The following is a 17,945-nucleotide window of genomic DNA, read 5'->3' as shown; positions in this document are numbered from 1 at the left end:
ATAGGCAGGGAAGGAGAGGCGGTGGGGTGGCTCTGTTTGTTAGGGAATGTTTCGATTGCATAGAAATCGAAGATTGTGAAGACCAAGTAGAGTGCTTGTGGGTAAGGATGAGGGGGAAGGCCAATGAGGCAGACATCCTGCTGGGAGTCTGTTACAGACCACCCAACCAGGATGAAGACACAGATGAGACATTCTATAAGCGACTGGCGGAGGTCTCGCATTCGCTGGCCCTTGTTCTTGTGGGCGACTTAAACCTACCGGACATCTGCTGGAAGTATAACACAGCAGAGAGGAAACAGTCTAGGAGGTTCCTGGAGTGTGTGGAGGATAACTTCCTGATGCAGCTCATGAGTGAGCCCACCAGGGGAGGTGCCTTACTGGACCTGCTGTTTACAAACAGAGAAGGACTGGTGAGAGATGTGGTGGTCGGAGGTCGTCTTGGGCTTAGCGACCACGACATGATAGAATTCTCAGTTGTGAGCAAAGTAAGGACAGGGGTCAGCAAAACTGCTATCATGGACTTCCGGAGGGCAGACTTTGGCCTGTTCAGGTCACTGGTTGAGAGAGTCCCTTGGGAGACAGTCCTGAAGGACAAAGGGGTCCAGGAAGGCTGGACAGTCTTCAAGAAGGAAATCTTAAAGGCGCAGGAGCAGGCGGTCCCCATGTGCCGTAAGAAGAGCTGGCGGGGAAGGCAACCGGCCTGGCTGAACAGGGAGATTTTGCTGGGACTCAGGGAAAAGAGGAGAGTTTATCATCTCTGGAAGAAGGGGCAGGCAAGTCACAAAGAGTACAAGGATCTCATTAGGTCAAGCAGGGACAAAATTAGAAAGGCAAAAGCCCAGCTAGAGCTCAGTCTGGCCACAGTCGTAAAGGATAATAAAAAATGTTTTTACAAATATATTAACAACAAAAAGAGAGGCAAGGAGAATCTCCATCCCCTACTGGATATGGCGGGGAACATTGTCTCCAAGGACGAGGACAAGGCTGAGGTACTTAATGCCTTCTTTGCCTCAGTCTTTAATAGCCAGTCCAGGTATCCACAGGGTATTCAGCCCCCTGAGCTGGAAGATGGGGATGGAGAGCACAATGTACTCCTCATAATCCAGGAGGAAGCAGTCAAGGACATGCTAAACCACCTGAACACCCACAAGTCTATGGGGCCTGATGGGATCCACCCGAGAGTACTGAGAGAGCTGGCAGAGGAGCTTGCCAAGCCACTCTCCATCATTTATCAGCAGTCTTGGTTAACAGGGGAGGTCCCAGAAGACTGGAGGCTTGCCAATGTGACGCCCGTCTACAAGAAAGGCCGGAAGGAGGATCCTGGGAACTGCAGGCCTGTCAGCCTGACCTCTGTACCGGGGAAGATTATGGAGCGGTTGGTCTTGAGAGTGCTCACAGGGCACCTGCAGGACAACCAAGGGCTCAGGCCCAGCCAGCATGGGTTCATGAAAGGCAGGTCCTGCTTGACCAACCTGATCTCCTTCTATGACCAGGTGACCCGCCTAGTGGATGAGGGAAAGACTGTGGACGTTGTCTACCTGGACTTTAGTAAAGCCTTTGACAGCGTCTCCCACAGCATTCTCCTGGAGAAACTGGCGGCTCATGGCTTAGACAGGTTTACTCTTCGCTGGGTGAGGAACTGGCTGGATGGCCGAGCCCAGAGAGTTGTGGTGAACGGCGTTAAATCCGGCTGGCGGCCGGTCACAAGCGGTGTTCCCCAGGGCTCGGTTCTGGGGCCGGTCTTGTTCAATATCTTTATTGATGATCTGGATGAGGGAATCGAGTGCTCCCTCAGTAAGTTTGCAGATGACACCAAGTTGGGTGGGAGTGTTGATCTGCTGGAGGGTAGGAAGGCTCTGCAGAGGGATCTGGACAGGCTGGATCGATGGGCAGAGGTCAACTGTATGAGGTTTAATAAGGCCAAGTGCAGGGTTCTGCACTTTGGCCACAACAACCCCATGCAACGCTACAGGCTTGGGGAAGAGTGGCTGGAGAGCAGCCTGGCAGAAAGGGACCTGGGGGTGCTGGTTGACAGCTGGCTGAACATGAGCCGGCAGTGTGCCCAGGTGGCCAAGAAGGCCAACAGCGTCCTGGCCTGTATCAGGAATAGTGTGGCCAGCAGGAGTAGGGAAGTGATCGTGCCCCTGTACTCAGCACTGGTGAGGCCGCACCTTGAATCCTGTGTTCAGTTTTGGGCCCCTCTACTACAAGAAGGATGTTGAGGTGCTGGAGCGTGTCCAGAGAAGGGCAACGAAGCTGGTGAGGGGGCTGGAGCACAAGTCTTATGAGGAGCGGCTGAGGGAACTGAGGTTGTTTAGTCTGGAGAAGAGGAGGCTGAGGGGAGACCTTATTGCTCTCTACAACTACCTGAAAGGGGGTTGTGGCGACGAGGGTGTTGGTCTCTTCTCCCAAGTAACCAGTGATAGGACAAGAGGAAATGGCCTCAAGTTGCGCCAGGGGAGGTTTAGATTGGATATTAGGAAAAATTTCTTCACTGAGAGAGTGGTCAGGCATTGGAACAGGCTGCCCAGGGAGGTGGTGGAGTCGCCATCTCTGGAAGTGTTCAAAAAACATGTGGATGTGGCGCTTCAGGACATGGTTTAGGGGACATGGTGGCGCTGGATTAATGGTTGGACTTGATGATCTTGAAGGTCCTTTCCAACCCAGTGATTCTGTGATTCTGTGTGTGATATGTTGCAGATGCTTAAATTTGATTACACCTAACACACTCAGGGAACCCTTTCGCTTATGCAGAGCTCAACTCTGGAGCGATGACTCTTCAGAATACTCAAGTCAACAGTCACAGTATAGTTCCATGAGGCTGTGTGACCTGCTTGTAGCAGCTTACTGCCACCAAAAAGACATCCTTCTTCTAGCCTTCCACGACCTCACTTTTCTTATTAAAGTGGTAGAAAACTAACCCCCAGAAAAGTGCCAATTTTACACCATTTAGTGAGTTAAACCTGCTCAGAAAGCAGCCCATCCCTGGCACAAGAAAGGATGGGTCACACAGCCACAAGCAAGAGAAAGGAGAAAAGGAAGGGGGGTAGCAATAGAGCCATCCCTGCCATTAGTGAGCTATTACACTGGCTACACATGAAGTGAGAGCCTTAGCCTCTATCTTGATAAGACTTAAGCTATCTATTAAGTTAATTTCATCTATTGGAAGATTTATATCCATAAAATGCTTTAGTTTCCAATAAAAAAAAGGGCTGATTGGCCCACCATGGATGTGATCAAACACTGTTGAAGTCAATAGACCTTTGGATCAAGCAGAAGGAAACTTCTTTTCTGGGGATGTTGAAACAATGAGAAATGCTGCAAAAAGGTTTTTGTTTTTTAGTAATTTTCTCTGATTTCTGAATAGTCCTTGAATGACATTTGATGACTACACTGACCTGTCACTGGAACTTTTGTGGACTTTTACTCCCTTGTCAATTCACGTAAAAAACTGAGAGAATTTGCTTAAAGACTTTTTTCAGTCTCTGCTTCTTTGTTCATGTATCACATGAACATATTATGTTCAAGGGTCACATTAGCAGGAAAAAAAGAACAAAAGCTTTTTATACTTGAGTCACCTGCTTTTCAGCCAAGCAGTTTGTCAAAAAGCTAAATGCGAGGTGTCCAAGAACAGGTTTCAATCTGTGATCCAACAGGACAAATGCCAGTTATTTTTAGTTGTTGTTTCCCTTAAGTCAACCTACTGAGCACCTTGGTCTGTATGTACAGATAGCACTTAATGCATAAAATATGTTAGTTCCAGTATGGAATATTTTATATGTTTGAATAACATAAACCAGAATTTACTAAGAACCAGAGGTTTTTAAAAAAAAAAAACAACACACCAACTTGGAGCAACATTTAGCACTTCTGGCACAGAGCCTTGGCAAATGGGGTCCAACCTCGTTTAGGCTAATAATATTACTACAGTAAGATTTAATGAGAATAGTCATACCTCCACTGCTAACAAAGATTTGATATTTAAATAATCATACCTCCACCACTAACTCACCATTAAGCACCTCCACTACTAAAGATTCACTATTTAAATATTAAATATCAGTCACTTCATGGCCAGGATAGTTCTGTACAAATGAGAACTGTACGGATATTGTTGGTGATACTTAGATGTGCATTTCTTTACCTAAATCTCTGCAAATACAAACAGTCTAAAATATCGTTGGTAAGAAATTAAACCTTGATTGCATAGAATTGTATCCATTATAAAGACACCAAATAAACCATAGTCAAGTTGCTACAGTAGAAGTTATACTAACCATCAAAAGCTGTCTTTATAATGTCTACCTATAAAGTAGGTTATTCTACAGTGCAATACACTGCCAAATCCCAGGTTAAGTACTCTTGCTATTATTCTTCTCATTTTTTACCTGCCTTAGAATTTTATATTCTCATCACATGCATAGTGCTATTGTTCTAGAAAACAGTTATGATTCAGTAGACAAAGCACAGGATTAGTTAGCAAGAGCACAGATTTCATTAGCTTTTAATGGGATTTGAGTCTTTTTGAAAATTCACAGCCCCAGAGACCAAGTTTCAGTACTACATCTGCCAACTCTTACATGGACAAGTAAGATGAAACAATTGTAACAGAGGAAATACAAAATGAATAGACTGCATACAGACTGTATTTTATGAAGAAACTGTTCTACTTCCATCACAGAATCATAACATAGTATGTAGAGATCATAAGGGTTTCAAGTAGTCTATCCTTTGTCTGCTGGCCTACACATCTCCCAGTGATTCCAAGCATTTATGGAACGGTTCCTAAAATATCTGCCATTATAAAAATGCAATTTCCTGTCATAAACCTTCTAAACATGCTTTTACCTGGCTTCTCCTAGCACTGCTCCCATTACCCGATGTTTCTCTTCATATTTGGTATCTTCATTTACATCTGTCCCACCAAAGATGATTCCAAAAGGGATTCTGCTACCTGGAAAGCAAATGACTATGATGAGAAGTTGACCAACATGTCAAGGTAATGACTAGAAGGGGACATTAAGAGTGAAAAAGTATATTGGTAATACTGTATCACATATGTAAGCAAAAGCCTTTGAAAAAGAAACCTGGAGAAACTTGGGTTTTTATGGGTTTGGCACTGAAAAAAACCTATACAATAACTATACACTTCCATAGCATGTCACTCTGTTGTGAAGCTATGACATTTTCTTTGCCTTTTCCATGCTTAGTAAAAACAACCAATTAGTTTCCACACTTGGCAGCCCACCAAACAGCACATATATTTTAAATGTTATTCACATTTTAGTAAGATGCAGTATCTCAAAGTTTGGTCCCAGGTATCTAGTCTCAGCCACTCATTCCCTGCCCTCTCAGGCATTCCAATACAGTGCTTTGGGTGACCATCCTGCAAAGCTGGTTACTGAAATTAGTTTGTTTTTTTTAAATATTGACTTCTGAAGCCAATTTTACTGCTACAAAAAATGTAGATGGAGCCACACCATCAGAAAAGGTCACCAAATTAAATAAGGCAGTATATGTGAACCTGCAACTAAACCATTGTTTTGCCTAATTCCATCCCAAAAGACAAATCTGTGTTTATAATTGATTGTTCCAAGACCTCCTGTGATTACACAAATTATGAAAGTTGTTTTAGGATGCCTTACAGTGCTCAGAACAGTAAGAGCAGACGAAGGCATGCTGTCTCTGGGACAGACTGTGCACAAGACCTAATCAGCATTCAAATTTTAGAGTATCAACAAAAGCATACATATCCTCGTGGTGTCTGCACTCTGGCAAAAGCCTAGTTTTGACACAGAGCACCAGAATAAATTCATATTTATGTAAAGGTAAAGCCACTGAAACAGAGTAGCACTTCTATGCTAACAGTAGCTGGACTTACATGGACAAGACCAAAGACTACTTAGATGAAAATAAAAAAGCCACTAGTACTGTAAGATTCCTTTCTAATAGTATTTCTTTTCTTGGAGTCAGGTTATTTTTAGTAACTGACAAGTTATCAGTAATGTTCTACACTTCAACTAATGAAGATAACAGACAATAATGTTTACTGTTGATCGTTTCGGCACAGAAAACGATTTAAGTTTTAAGTTTTACACCACATTAAGCTAACAAATAAGAGACTCATGGTAGCTAATTACTACATGCAGAACATTGTTTCTTTTGCAAAACTGCAGTCCCATTTGGAATTTAAAACTGTCTCCAGTAAGACAGCCTACAAAACCTGTCATTAAGGTGACCAATTTTGTGGATTTTGCAGATTTCTGTTAGCTGTAACAGATGAAGCCAAGGTTTCCTTCTGACTGTGAACAAGAATAAGCAGTTAGGCTGTATTGCCAACTACACTGTATATCAAGAAAGGCAGAAAATTTGCTTTGTTTTTTCCCTTGCTATTGGATGGGAGGGTAGAGTGATCAAGGACTCAGTAGACAACACTGTCGTCAGCACTGGGCCAACAAGCAGGACACTAGAGGCTACTGTATAATTAATAATTAGTGTGTAAGCACTAATCTTCAAGAGACTGACTCTCTGTAATACAATATAAAATACAAATTGCTTTCCTAATAAATAAGTAAATAATTATTATGTCACCTATTTACATGTATTGATCATATGTCCCTAATCATATAAACAGAGTTTCTGGGATGAGGCCCAAAAGATTGGTGGTATGGTAGTAATGGTAGTATGACTGTAATCATTAAATGTGTTTAAGCTATTTCTTAAGATAGAATATGGACAGATTAAATGCTACAAGAATCAGGAATGCCCTTTGAATCACTTTTTTCCTTCAAGAAGTCTACAATAACTTTTACACTTTGACTAGGATCATCTCAGCAATCACACTACTTACTGTCTTGCTTTTCACAGATTTCCATCTTATTTTTCTTTCAGTTATTGCAGATGCTTTTTGGAACAGTGTGACTAACTTATTTAAGTTGCTGAGCTTTTGTAAATCATTCAAGTATCAGGCTTTGTAGGTCACTTGAGATTTTGAAAAGCTAACAGCAACAGTGTTCGGGCAATGCCATGCAAGTCAAAACTGCAATAAAGTTTTACAGTAAACATTTAAAACTCAATCTTATTTCTTGTTCCTTAGCAAAAAAAAAAAAAAAAAAAAAAAAAAAAAAGAGAGATTGTTCTAAGACCTTCCATAAGCCTCCTCCAAAACAATTCTAGGTCTTGTCACAAAACCCATCATCTCTATACTCCATTAGGATAAAGTCTTATGTTAGCAGAGATCATTTTACAGAATTACTTTTTTGTATTTGTATTCTAGGATTCCTAGTGAAATCAGAGCTCCATTGTAACAAAAGATACACAAGTATGACAGACATAATAATTCAGGCTTTCTGAAAACCCACCAGCACAAATAGCAGGGGGACTTCTGAAATCTGAGAAACAGCACAACACAACTTATACTGAGATCTGATGAAAGTATCAAATTACCTACCGTCGTCCAAGTGAATAGATTTGTACAATACAAATGTGATCTCAAAAATGGATACACACTTGCAATTTCAGTAGGTGACAGTGTCTGTAATTTTGAAAGCCAGACCTTCTAGGGTATCATTAATGGCAGGCTAAAATTTTGTTCTACATGACTAGATACAATAGAAAATTTTATTAGTTGTCTGATAACATCCTGCCTCCTACAGTTTAGCTGGCATGAACGACATCTCAAAGTTATTTCACGTCAAAAAAACCCGACTCATTTTTTGAGCAGAAAAATCAAATTAGCCTGTTTTCTTCTATTTGACCTCAGCTATACTTAGCCAAGCCATTGTCCTCCGAAAGAACACATTTGCTGAAAATATCTTAATGTTAATATAATGCTCTTTTCTTAATGTAGTTAAAGTACTTAATTACGAAATGCACTATGTGCTTTAAAAGTACATTTATTTAGTTCTCTCCTCTCTGGATCAGATCTCCCACAGAAAAAGATTTTCAGCATTTCTGAACATTTGTTGAAGTAGATAAACAGAATAACGTGACATGTGGGTTTATACATTTATAACTGTTTATATTCATTCTCTTCTCTTTCAGTACCTTTTTAAGGGGTATTTTTATTGCAAAATAGAAAGAGGATTACCTTGCAGAAGTCTGCCTCCTTTATAAAGATGAATGGCCAGGGCTGCATCAAACTTGTCTGTGGAGATTAGATTTGCTATTTCAGTTGGACTTTCATACGTTAAAGCATCTTTAAGGACACAGATATGACCTGCAGCATGTAGATGATTCCTTCATTATTGGAATAAATAGAAAAAGAAAAAGGATGCTATTAATGTTGTAGACATGCCAGTGTATCAAATAAGCTTAATCAAAATGTTTTTCTGTAAGAATTTTTCTCCAGCATTTACCTTTATACTAATTTTGTTCAAGCAACCATAGAGCTATTTACAAGGCGGGGGGGGGGGGGGGGGGGGGGGGGCGGGGAGGGCGCGGTGTTCATGGAAAATATTTGTTCCCTTCACCATTGCGAAGCCACAGTCACACTGCCACGCAACATAATCTGTACCCATTTTGAGGCCCAAGCCTACGTAGCATGAACACCACCTTTGGAAATCAGAAGTGAAGTATGTTCAGGATGTTTCCTAACTGAGTTTCAGCTTAATATGCTGAAAAGACTTCTTTTGAATTGAGTTTGGTAGACCTTGGTCTTAAGGATTCTCAGACCCTGGTTCTGGAGAAAGGCCACCAAGTGAAGAAAACACAAATATGTCCAGCTAATCAATGCTATTAAAAATACAGAACATGCAAAAAAATGAATACATAAATAAAACTGGAGAGTTGAAATTGTATTTCCCTTACATTTGACTGTGGGTTTAATTGCTTCTTGTCTCAGTTTACCCCTTTGTAAAACAGGCACAGGATAATTGAAGTAGAAGAAAAAAAACCTACAAATACTTTCACGCTCTTTTTAAAATCTCAATTGCTAAAAAGAAAAAAAAAAAAAACAACCCACCCCCCCTTCTAGTGTCAGCTTACCCATTCATCTTTATATACAGTTGTTCCTCATATTAAAGCATTGATTAAAAGACTGCCAAGTCAAGAAACTGATTGATTACGGGCAGGTTTAGTTTAGGCATTTTGATGAGCTTTCTTTTAGTCTTTTCTTTTGTACTCTAGGCTCATAATTCCTCCCACCAAAACCAGAATCAGTTATCAATGTTTCCAGTGACATCAGCCAAAAAACATAAAGGAGGAAAACCATGCTTTGATAGAAACTAGCACACTGTATCTGCTGAAATATGTAGTATTTACATTTGCAACATTATAAAAAGACCACAAGAATGTTTTCTGCTTATTACATATTGTTCCAGTTGATTTATTTCTCATAGCATATTAATTGTTCTGGCACTAAAATCCTGCTAACTCAATAGCTTCTTGGATAATGTCGGCTCTTTCCTTTCCTGATCATTTCATATGCTCCCAAGAAATGTAATTTTCTGTCCTGCAGAAGTTAGTCATTACTGCAGAAATTGGTGCTAAAAATGTTGTAAAATGTCTTGAGGCCTTGGAAGGAATGTATTAGCACTATATCAGACAGAGGTCCATTGGCATAACATATGGTGCTGTATTTCTTCCTTATTATAAAAAGAAACTAATTTTACTTTTAACTTCACTGTTTGAAACAAGACCAATAAATTATAATAAGTACTAATAAATAACAAAACACAGCCAGATTGTAAGCTCCTTATTTACACTGTTGAGTAATTATTTACACCAGTTGTCCCATGAACTTATACCAAGTACCTGCTTGCCTTTTCAAAGAGGCTCTCAATTTATATCTATATAGTGATGCCCAAATCTCACAGCTGTGGAAAGAAAATCTCTTGGGCAAATACTTGGGATGCTTGTGCATGCATTCCATAATTTCACAGGTGCTCATTAAACAGTCTAAAAGAATTTTTTCCCATCAGTATTCCAATTACCATAAATCACTATCATGTACACGCAATATGTTTGCATATTATAATTAATTTGAAAATAACTCTCTCAGGACATCAGGAATCAAGAAACTCAGCTAGGAATGTTGATCTAAAGTGTCTTTTTTTTTTTTAATATACTAGGGATGAATACTTTTCCTTTCCTCCACAGTTTCCACAGCTCCCAATCTCACAGCTGAATGACAGCTGTTTCTGCAGTAAATAGAGGGGGACTCCCTCAAGTGTTCCAAAGGCTCATAAATTGTGGATTACCTCTATTACTTCCATTTTTTTTTCTACACATAATGACTCGGGAGCATGTAAAAAATTTGCATACATCTTAAGAAGGAAAAATTATCAAATTATTTCCAGAACAATTTGAATTCCCAGATGGAAAGAGGCTTTAATCCCATAAATATACCATTGAGTTCAATATGATTAGTCACAGGCTTCAGATTATGCATATATGGAAATATATGTGCATCGAGGTAGAGTTAATGGGTAGTATTTAAGTACTGAAATTTAGAGTGGTATTTTCATATTTTCTAAATTACTTTTTATCTTTATAACCAAAAAAAAAGCAGACTGATTTTCTCACATATGCTGTTACAAGGAACATGATATGAGGGTGCTGCAAATTGCAGGAGATTTTTTTTGAAGGCTGATGTATCTATGAAGTCACAGATGTCCCTGAATCAAGCCAAGACAGAAGGGATACATCACCCATATCTTTTCTCCTCCTGGCAACTGTGTATTCACGTTATTTTGCCATTTCACAAACAAATACTTTCTGAACGAAAAATAAAAATGAACACATCTGCTGTCTGTGAATCTAAGACAAGACTGAAAATGCTAGATCTCAAGTCTACATTTTCTATCACAGTTTTGTATGTGGCAGATAAATTTCCAAGTAAGTGTCTTAACCACCAGTGATTATTGCTTGGATCCAGAATTTGCCTTGCTCTGTATCTTTCCCTTCTACCAAAACTCTCATGGAAACCAAAGCCACTACTTCAGGTGAACAGTATTTCTAAAATGGAGTTTGGCTGTCAGATTCCAGATTTTGGGTGTATTGCTAGGCAGTAACCAAATGGGGAAAACATCAGTAATTTATTAAATTTGAAGGATCATTTCTTACAGTACGTTATATTACTCACTGCTTACACAGTGATACTTATACACATCTGAATATTGGACAAAATACTTTCCAGTCCCATTGTTTTTACTATTCAGGGAATTAATCTTTTTTGTTGTATTTTGTACACTCTTTGGAAACCATGAGGGTTACAAATGAAACCTGTAAGTGTCTGCTCTGGATCTAGACTGTATGCAGAGAGGTACTGCTAAAAGGTACAACCATTTCCTGACATATGTTTTCACTTCATTAAAGACTTCTATAGAAAAACGTTTTTCTTTAACAACTATGAAATACCAGATGATGGTTTACAATGTTTTGTTTTGGTGGTTTGGTTTTTTTGTTGGTGTTTTTTTTGGTTTTTTTTGTTTTTTTTTTTATTTCCTATATTATTGATCACTACTTCTCACTTATCCTGGCTAGCAGTCTTCCCTCCTTCAACCTGAATCTGCAGTTCACAGGTCTTCATATACAGGAACAGTTTTATAGTTCCAAACACAGCACAGCTGAAGCTAAGATGCGAGTTAAAAGTATGCTTCCTTCTAAAGTATTATAGTTTTGACACTTGTTTTATTTTCTGTGATGTCTTCCTCTCAAAAACATTTATGTTCTAATTTTCAATTGATATTTCAATTGAATTACTTGCAGACAAAGATTGTTTCATTTCCAAAAAGTTCCTGGTGGGTAGATACACTGACTTGAACAGCACGAAATAAGCTTCATCCAAAAATATTAATTACCTCTTTCCCTAGGCTGTCTATTCTGTAAAGCAAGCTATGCATCAACTATTGTTAAATCTGTACAGTACAGTTCAGAGCTTAAGTGAGCAAAGTCACTTCCATGGCCTTTTCTGAAACTCGGCCAGAGATGAATACTCCCAATTCTGAAGTTGATGGAATTACAAGAGTTGAAACCCTGCTTGATCTCCTCTGTTTTCATTGTAAATTGTCTTAATTTTTTTTCATAGGTGTTAAAGCAAAGTATTCTTCATTTTATTTCTCTGTGTTGGTTTAAATGAAGTATGAATAAAATCCACTGTCAGTAAGAACAGAAATTAAATATGTGAGTGAAAATGGGGAAAGAATCCTTCTGTCTCAATGTTCTGAAGTCAGTAACTGACTTTTGGAAGGACAAAATAATTCTGCAAAGTTTAGTCCTGCCTTACAAACAGGTCTAGCTGTGCAAAACATTTTGGGATGCAGCATACATCAATTGCAGGCCGCATAAATGATTGCATCTCAGTTCCAAAGGTGGAGGATGAATGCCTGCCTTCTGCAGCTGTCCTGCTCTGGGAATTGCCATGCAAACAGCAGCAGGAATTTACCAGCACCTGTGCAAATAGACATAGGTAGGTAAAACAGAGCTTATGACCTTGTCCTGGTTTTGGCTGGGATAGAGTTAATTTTTTCCCCAATAGCTGCTTGGGGACTGACTATCAATCACCAGGTATCAATCAGGATATCACCAGGAAACAAGCAGCAATTGCTGTGTTGTGCATCACTTGTTTTTGTATATTCTATTATTATTTCCTCTTCCTTTGCTACCCTGTTAAACTGTTTTTATCTCAACCCACGAGGTTTTTGTCCCTGATTCTCTCCTCCATCCCACCTGGCAGGGGGGAGATGAGCGAGCGGCTGCGTGGTGCTTAGCTGCCGGCTGGGGCTAAACCACGACAGACCTACCATGAAGAGAAGATGATCTCCTGCTGTACGAGTGCTCTTCTGTGCGATTTTAATGGTAGCAAATAGGATAAGACTAAATAGAAGAAAAGCTCGGGCTCAGAATTACTCCAATAAATGTCTAAGCTGAAAAATAATTGTAAAGAGGAAAGATAAGCATTATTGAATTTGTGGGTTTAATTCTCCTGCAGTTGATTACCTGGAGATTTACAGAATGGCTGTCACGACTGTCCCATTTCAAATGAGAACTGAAACAATCTCTCCCTCTCCAAAAGATACTTACATATTGACAAAATACTTCATCTAAATCTTTCTAATTAACCAATTAATTCAAGATTTCTATTCCTCCTTACTACCAAGTAATAAAAGATGAACGGAACATTTGAAGGGGCAGAGAAGATTAATTTATTTTCTTTACTAACACTCTCTTTGATCTTATTTCTAAGGCTGAAGAATGGCATCCTAACCAAAAACTTTTGCTTAGTGTTTTATTCTTTGCTTAGTGTTTTATTCTCTACTCATTGGTCATATTTTTTAAGGTGATTAGATTATACACACAATCTACAAATAAAGCCCACAGCACATTCACTATATCACTTGTTTTAGCAAGCTGATTTCTAGCCAAATTAGATTCTGGTATCTGTGCCACCAGTTACTTTAAACTCAGGAAATGAATACCTTATTTATGAAAAGATGAAGCAATTATAGGAACAGCTGTAACATCATAAACATAGTATACCCAGCGATATTAAGCCATAAAAATTCATCTTCGCTGGCAAGTATCCAACCTGGAGACAACTTCATTGTTTCACTTATACTTAACCAAAAGTTGCCATGGTTCAATATAAAAAAAAAAAATTGAACAAATAAATTAATGAGCATGTATGCACATACAACTGAAGGCAAATATTAATTGGAATATGTATTTACTGTGTATTAACATATACACTACAAAGGTTACCATATGCACTTAACCTCAGGTGTGAAAGATTAGTGCGAGAAGTGACATGCCCAAGCCTTCGGCCATACATGTAGATTTATTTTTTTTTTAAATGGCATAAAAAGTCTTAAGAAAACTAGTATTAGATGGAAGTAACTCCATAGGATGGTTTTAGTGATAGCTGTCCCTTGACTAGCCTTTTAGTCAGGAAGATGGATTTAATTGCTAGCTAATACTCTTGATTTTTTTTCCTGATCAGACTTTTTTCTTCCTCTAAATGGCCTCGTTTATGTTATTACTATAAATAACATTTGTGGTAGGTGGTAAGATAGCAACTGAACATGACATAAGTTATTGACTCAAATACTACTTCTCTTAGAATCCTTTATCCATCTTTGCTGTGAACATGAATTAAATTGACCTTTCACTAATTATTTGCTTTATGTTGAAGGTCTATGTGCATGGGAAAGCAGCATCCATGTTGTATAAAGTATGCCTATAAAGCAACAGGATGCTAAAGCAAGTTGGTGTACTGTGCACAGATCACTGCAGATGTGTTCACATAGCTGCAAACAATTGCGTTAACATGGTAATATGTTGAACCATCTGTCAACTGAGCTGTTGCATCTCACCAAGCCTACGCCCTCTTTCAAAATAAAAAACATTAAATTAGGCCACTGTGCACAAGTCACAGCTGGAGAAGGCTAACCAAAACCACTGGTTACTCTAACTCACGTAAAGGCATCTTGCTAAGCCACTGTGTCTCGATGCGGTATGCTCACATGATTGCAATCAATTTCAGTGTAGTTAAAAGACAATTTGAAATAATATGTAGACATTTGTTTGTCTGTCTTATTCAGGCTTAGCTTAACTAGAAATAATGCAAAACCAGCTTTCTACTAGATTACGTCTGAACAGCTCCACAATCTAAATGTTTGTCTGATTTTCTTCATTTTGACGTGGAACATGAAGGTAAGTGAATATTTAATTTGTAAAGGTAGAATAAATAATCTTATGAAGGAAGAATGAGCAGACATCCCTAAAAATAACTAGTTTTGTATTACCCAGTGAGAGCAAAAGATTGAAGGTGAAAGGAAATGCAGAATGCCACACAAACCACCACACATGAATTCTGTGCCGACATGTACAGGTAAAAAATGTGTATGATAAACAAATATGTTATCTCAACATTTTATCAATATTCTTTTAAAATACAGAAAACTTCAGCTTTCTCTGGTCTGTATCTTATCCAACACAGTAGCCCTGCACAAATCTAAGACCGAACTTGACATGACCGGCGTGAAAACTTAAAACAACGTCAGAGGACTATTTCTATGTATAACACACAACGTACAGATCAAGCTCAGGGAAAACGTAATCGCCAAAGAAATTAATCCTAAGAAAAACAACTAAACTGTGGGTGACTGACAGGTAAGAAGCAACCAAGTCCTTATTTTGGGCCTCCAGAGGACAAAAACCATTGAGAAATTGTTTCATTTTTACAATTACTTTTTTTTTTTTCTTTAAACAAAGCTCACATGCACAGCAAAGCCCTCAGAAATGCTGTCAGCCACATCCGTTTTCCACATTTCATCAAAAAAGTTAAATGGGGGACATTAAGACTATTCCGTATTTACGCAGTTTCAAAGCACTACAGATTCACATCCATAATCGCCGAGAGCTGCACGTTGCACGAGGGCCCCACAGCAAGAGCGCTCAGGGGAGTAGCCGTTGCAATACTGCTGCTCTAAACGGCTCCTCATTTCAGAGCTCCCAGAGCCTACTGCTTCTCGCAGTGACTTCTCATCCGATCCTGGGAATTTCCCAAGCGGGCAGCCCTTAGGAAACCCGCTGCACGACTGACTAAAACCCGTTGTGCCCGGGCTCAGTGGGGCGGCTGATGAGGGGACCCCTCTGCTCTGAGCCTGCGAGCCCGGGTCGCCCTGCAGGGCGAGCAGCTGCTGGGACAGCAGACTGCCCCGAGCAAAAGCTCTTTGGTTTGGGTTCTTTTTTGGGAAGGGAGCCCCTCGGCTCCCCCCTATCCCTTACTCCCCAGTCGTACGAGCAGAGGGAGCCCAGACAGATCCTCAGCAAACCTGCAGCGGCGGCCGCCCCACCGGACAGCAGGCCCCGGTTCCCCGCTCGAGGCGGATCTCCCCCCGGCGCTGCCAGAGAGGGCCTGCCTCAGCGCTCGGTCGCCGTCCCCCTCACACACCCCCGGCGCCAGCCATCTACGCGGCTGAGGCGGGAGAGACACCGCCCCCGTGCGCCAGCGGGGGCACCGAATGGCGGACAGCCCCCGCCGCCCTGCCACAGCCTCGTGCCGGGCCCGCAGCACCGGCGCCCGCCGCGGAGCCCTGTCTGCCCGCCGACGAGGGCTGCGGCGGCCTCAGCGTGAGGGGAGGGGGGAGCGGCTCCGCCTCCCTGCCGCCTCGCCGGTGAGCGGGCAGGGCAGGCAGCAGCGGTGGCGAGGATCCTAAGGGGTAAGCGGGCAGGCAGCGGGGATCCCCTCTCCCCCGCATCGCGGGACGGGGGGTGGGGGGCACTTACTGTATCCTGGCCGCGGTAGTCGCGTTGCCGGTCTGCGCTCGGAGGCACGCCAGCAAGAGCAGCCTCATAGCGGCCCCTCTTGTCCGCCCGGGCGGGAGCCACCTCGCTGAGGGGCAGCGCCGCGGCCGCCGCCTCCTCCACCTGCCGGCGGCCGGGGCGCGGCCCCGCGGACGCAGTGGAGCGGGTGTGCCACCTGCCGCGGCCGGGGGAGGGGCGGGAAGGCCGCGCTGCCCCGGCGCCTCCGACCCACCCGCGAGGGCTGAGCGCGGCCCTTTGGGAGGATGGACCCATCCGGTGAGGGAATGGTTATGCCCTTGCCGGGTGTTCCTGATCAGATAGCACTTGACTACAGAGCCAAGCTCCCGGTCTTGTGCCTGAGGGTTGGGTCCCTTCCCCCCACCTCTAATTAGTGCTATGTATTTTCATTAAACAGCCACAAAGATGATGTGCTCAAATCATGGCCTCAGAGAGGCCTTAAATTAAAGGCCTCCTGAGAAGAACATCATGGGAAGGTTGGTATCAGCCACCGCCTCCTGAGGCAGTTCCTCAGCTGTACCACAGTCACTGTGTGCCTCACAAGATGGAGGTGGTTCATATTAAGTGCAGGAATGGAGAAAAAAACTAATTGTGGGTAAGATGCCAACAACCAGAAAAGCCAGAGAAATGCGCTAGTCCAAAGAACAAGGTAACAGGACGGTCAAAGACCACGCTAAATATCAGGAAGGCCATACGAGAGCTAAGCCGAGCCAAAGGTGTGAAGTCCAGGGGAAAGCTCTGATGAGGAACCACAGCTTTCACAGCAGCAGGCAGAATCCAAAGCTACAACAAAGAAGGAAAGAGAAGAAGGAAGAGCCTGAACTCAGGACCAAGAAAACTGTATCCTAAACTATCAAGCCAGTCTTCAGGGTAATTGCAAATTATAATCAGAAACACACGTGAGCAGCCAAGGTCAGATGGGTGGGGCAGCAGGCAGCAAGACTGAGAGGCAGTTTAGGGAGTCTGTTGGGAGATTGATAGGGGCCGGGTGGCTGACAGTAGATATCCATGGCCTCAAACTTGATTCAACATTTTGTAAAAACATTGAGAATGTCTGTAGGACATTTGTGGCCATAAGACAGATGAGGAGGAGGGCTTGATCTAACAGAAAACGCACTTTTTAGCTCGTATACTTATAACCCGGTCTGGTTCTCTGATGTAATTCACCACAGAGCCACGTGGATACACATGCTTCCCCAAGGGTGTAGAAGACAGAGAAAGGTGGTCTGCAAACTGCAGTGCCTGTTTATTGTGGCTTAAATTACTCTTCAAGCATCAATGTCAGGTAGAGAGAGAAAAATATGCCACATACAAAGAAAGGCTCTTAAATGTAATAATTTTTAAATTAGTAGTTCTTCAGATAACTTGTGTGGATCTCTGAGGATGGGTATTCAGGAATTGAGGGTTTAGAAGTAATAAAGGTATATATTGGAGTGTATTCTAGCAAATTGTAAGCATTTTGGTATGCTGGCTCACATTCTGCTAATGGGTCTTCATGCTGCAGAGCTATGTTCAGCTGTGTCCATCTCGCTAAGTTATCATTGAGAAATAATTCAGCACAACATTGTTCAGACCATTTTAAACTCCATCCAAACTAAAAAGATGGCTACAACTTAGAAGAGCAATAAATTTTGCATAAATGCTAAAAATAGCATAAATGTCAAAATAAGTATAAGAGT

At 41.4% G+C, this 17,945-nt stretch overlaps 1 protein-coding gene across 1 annotated transcript in view; it reads right to left on the bottom strand.

Moving 5' to 3' along the window:
- GLT1D1 (glycosyltransferase 1 domain containing 1) overlaps positions 1–16,298 on the bottom strand; it is a gene marked incomplete at both ends in the record, with an annotated part of 58,497 nt that extends 42,199 nt beyond the window's left edge. The window contains 3 exons of the mRNA XM_082007693.1: positions 4,849–4,954; positions 8,090–8,238; positions 16,231–16,298. Of these exons, the coding sequence (XP_081863819.1) occupies positions 4,849–4,954; positions 8,090–8,238; positions 16,231–16,298 (323 nt within the window). The remainder of the gene's footprint in view (positions 1–4,848; positions 4,955–8,089; positions 8,239–16,230) is intronic.
- Between the last annotated feature and the right edge of the window lie 1,647 nt (positions 16,299–17,945).

The sequence above is a fragment of the Phaethon aethereus genome, assembly GCF_964289735.1.
Source record: "Phaethon aethereus genome assembly, chromosome: 17".
Lineage (NCBI taxonomy): Eukaryota > Metazoa > Chordata > Aves > Phaethontiformes > Phaethontidae > Phaethon > Phaethon aethereus.
This window is presented reverse-complemented; position numbering and strand designations above follow the sequence as displayed.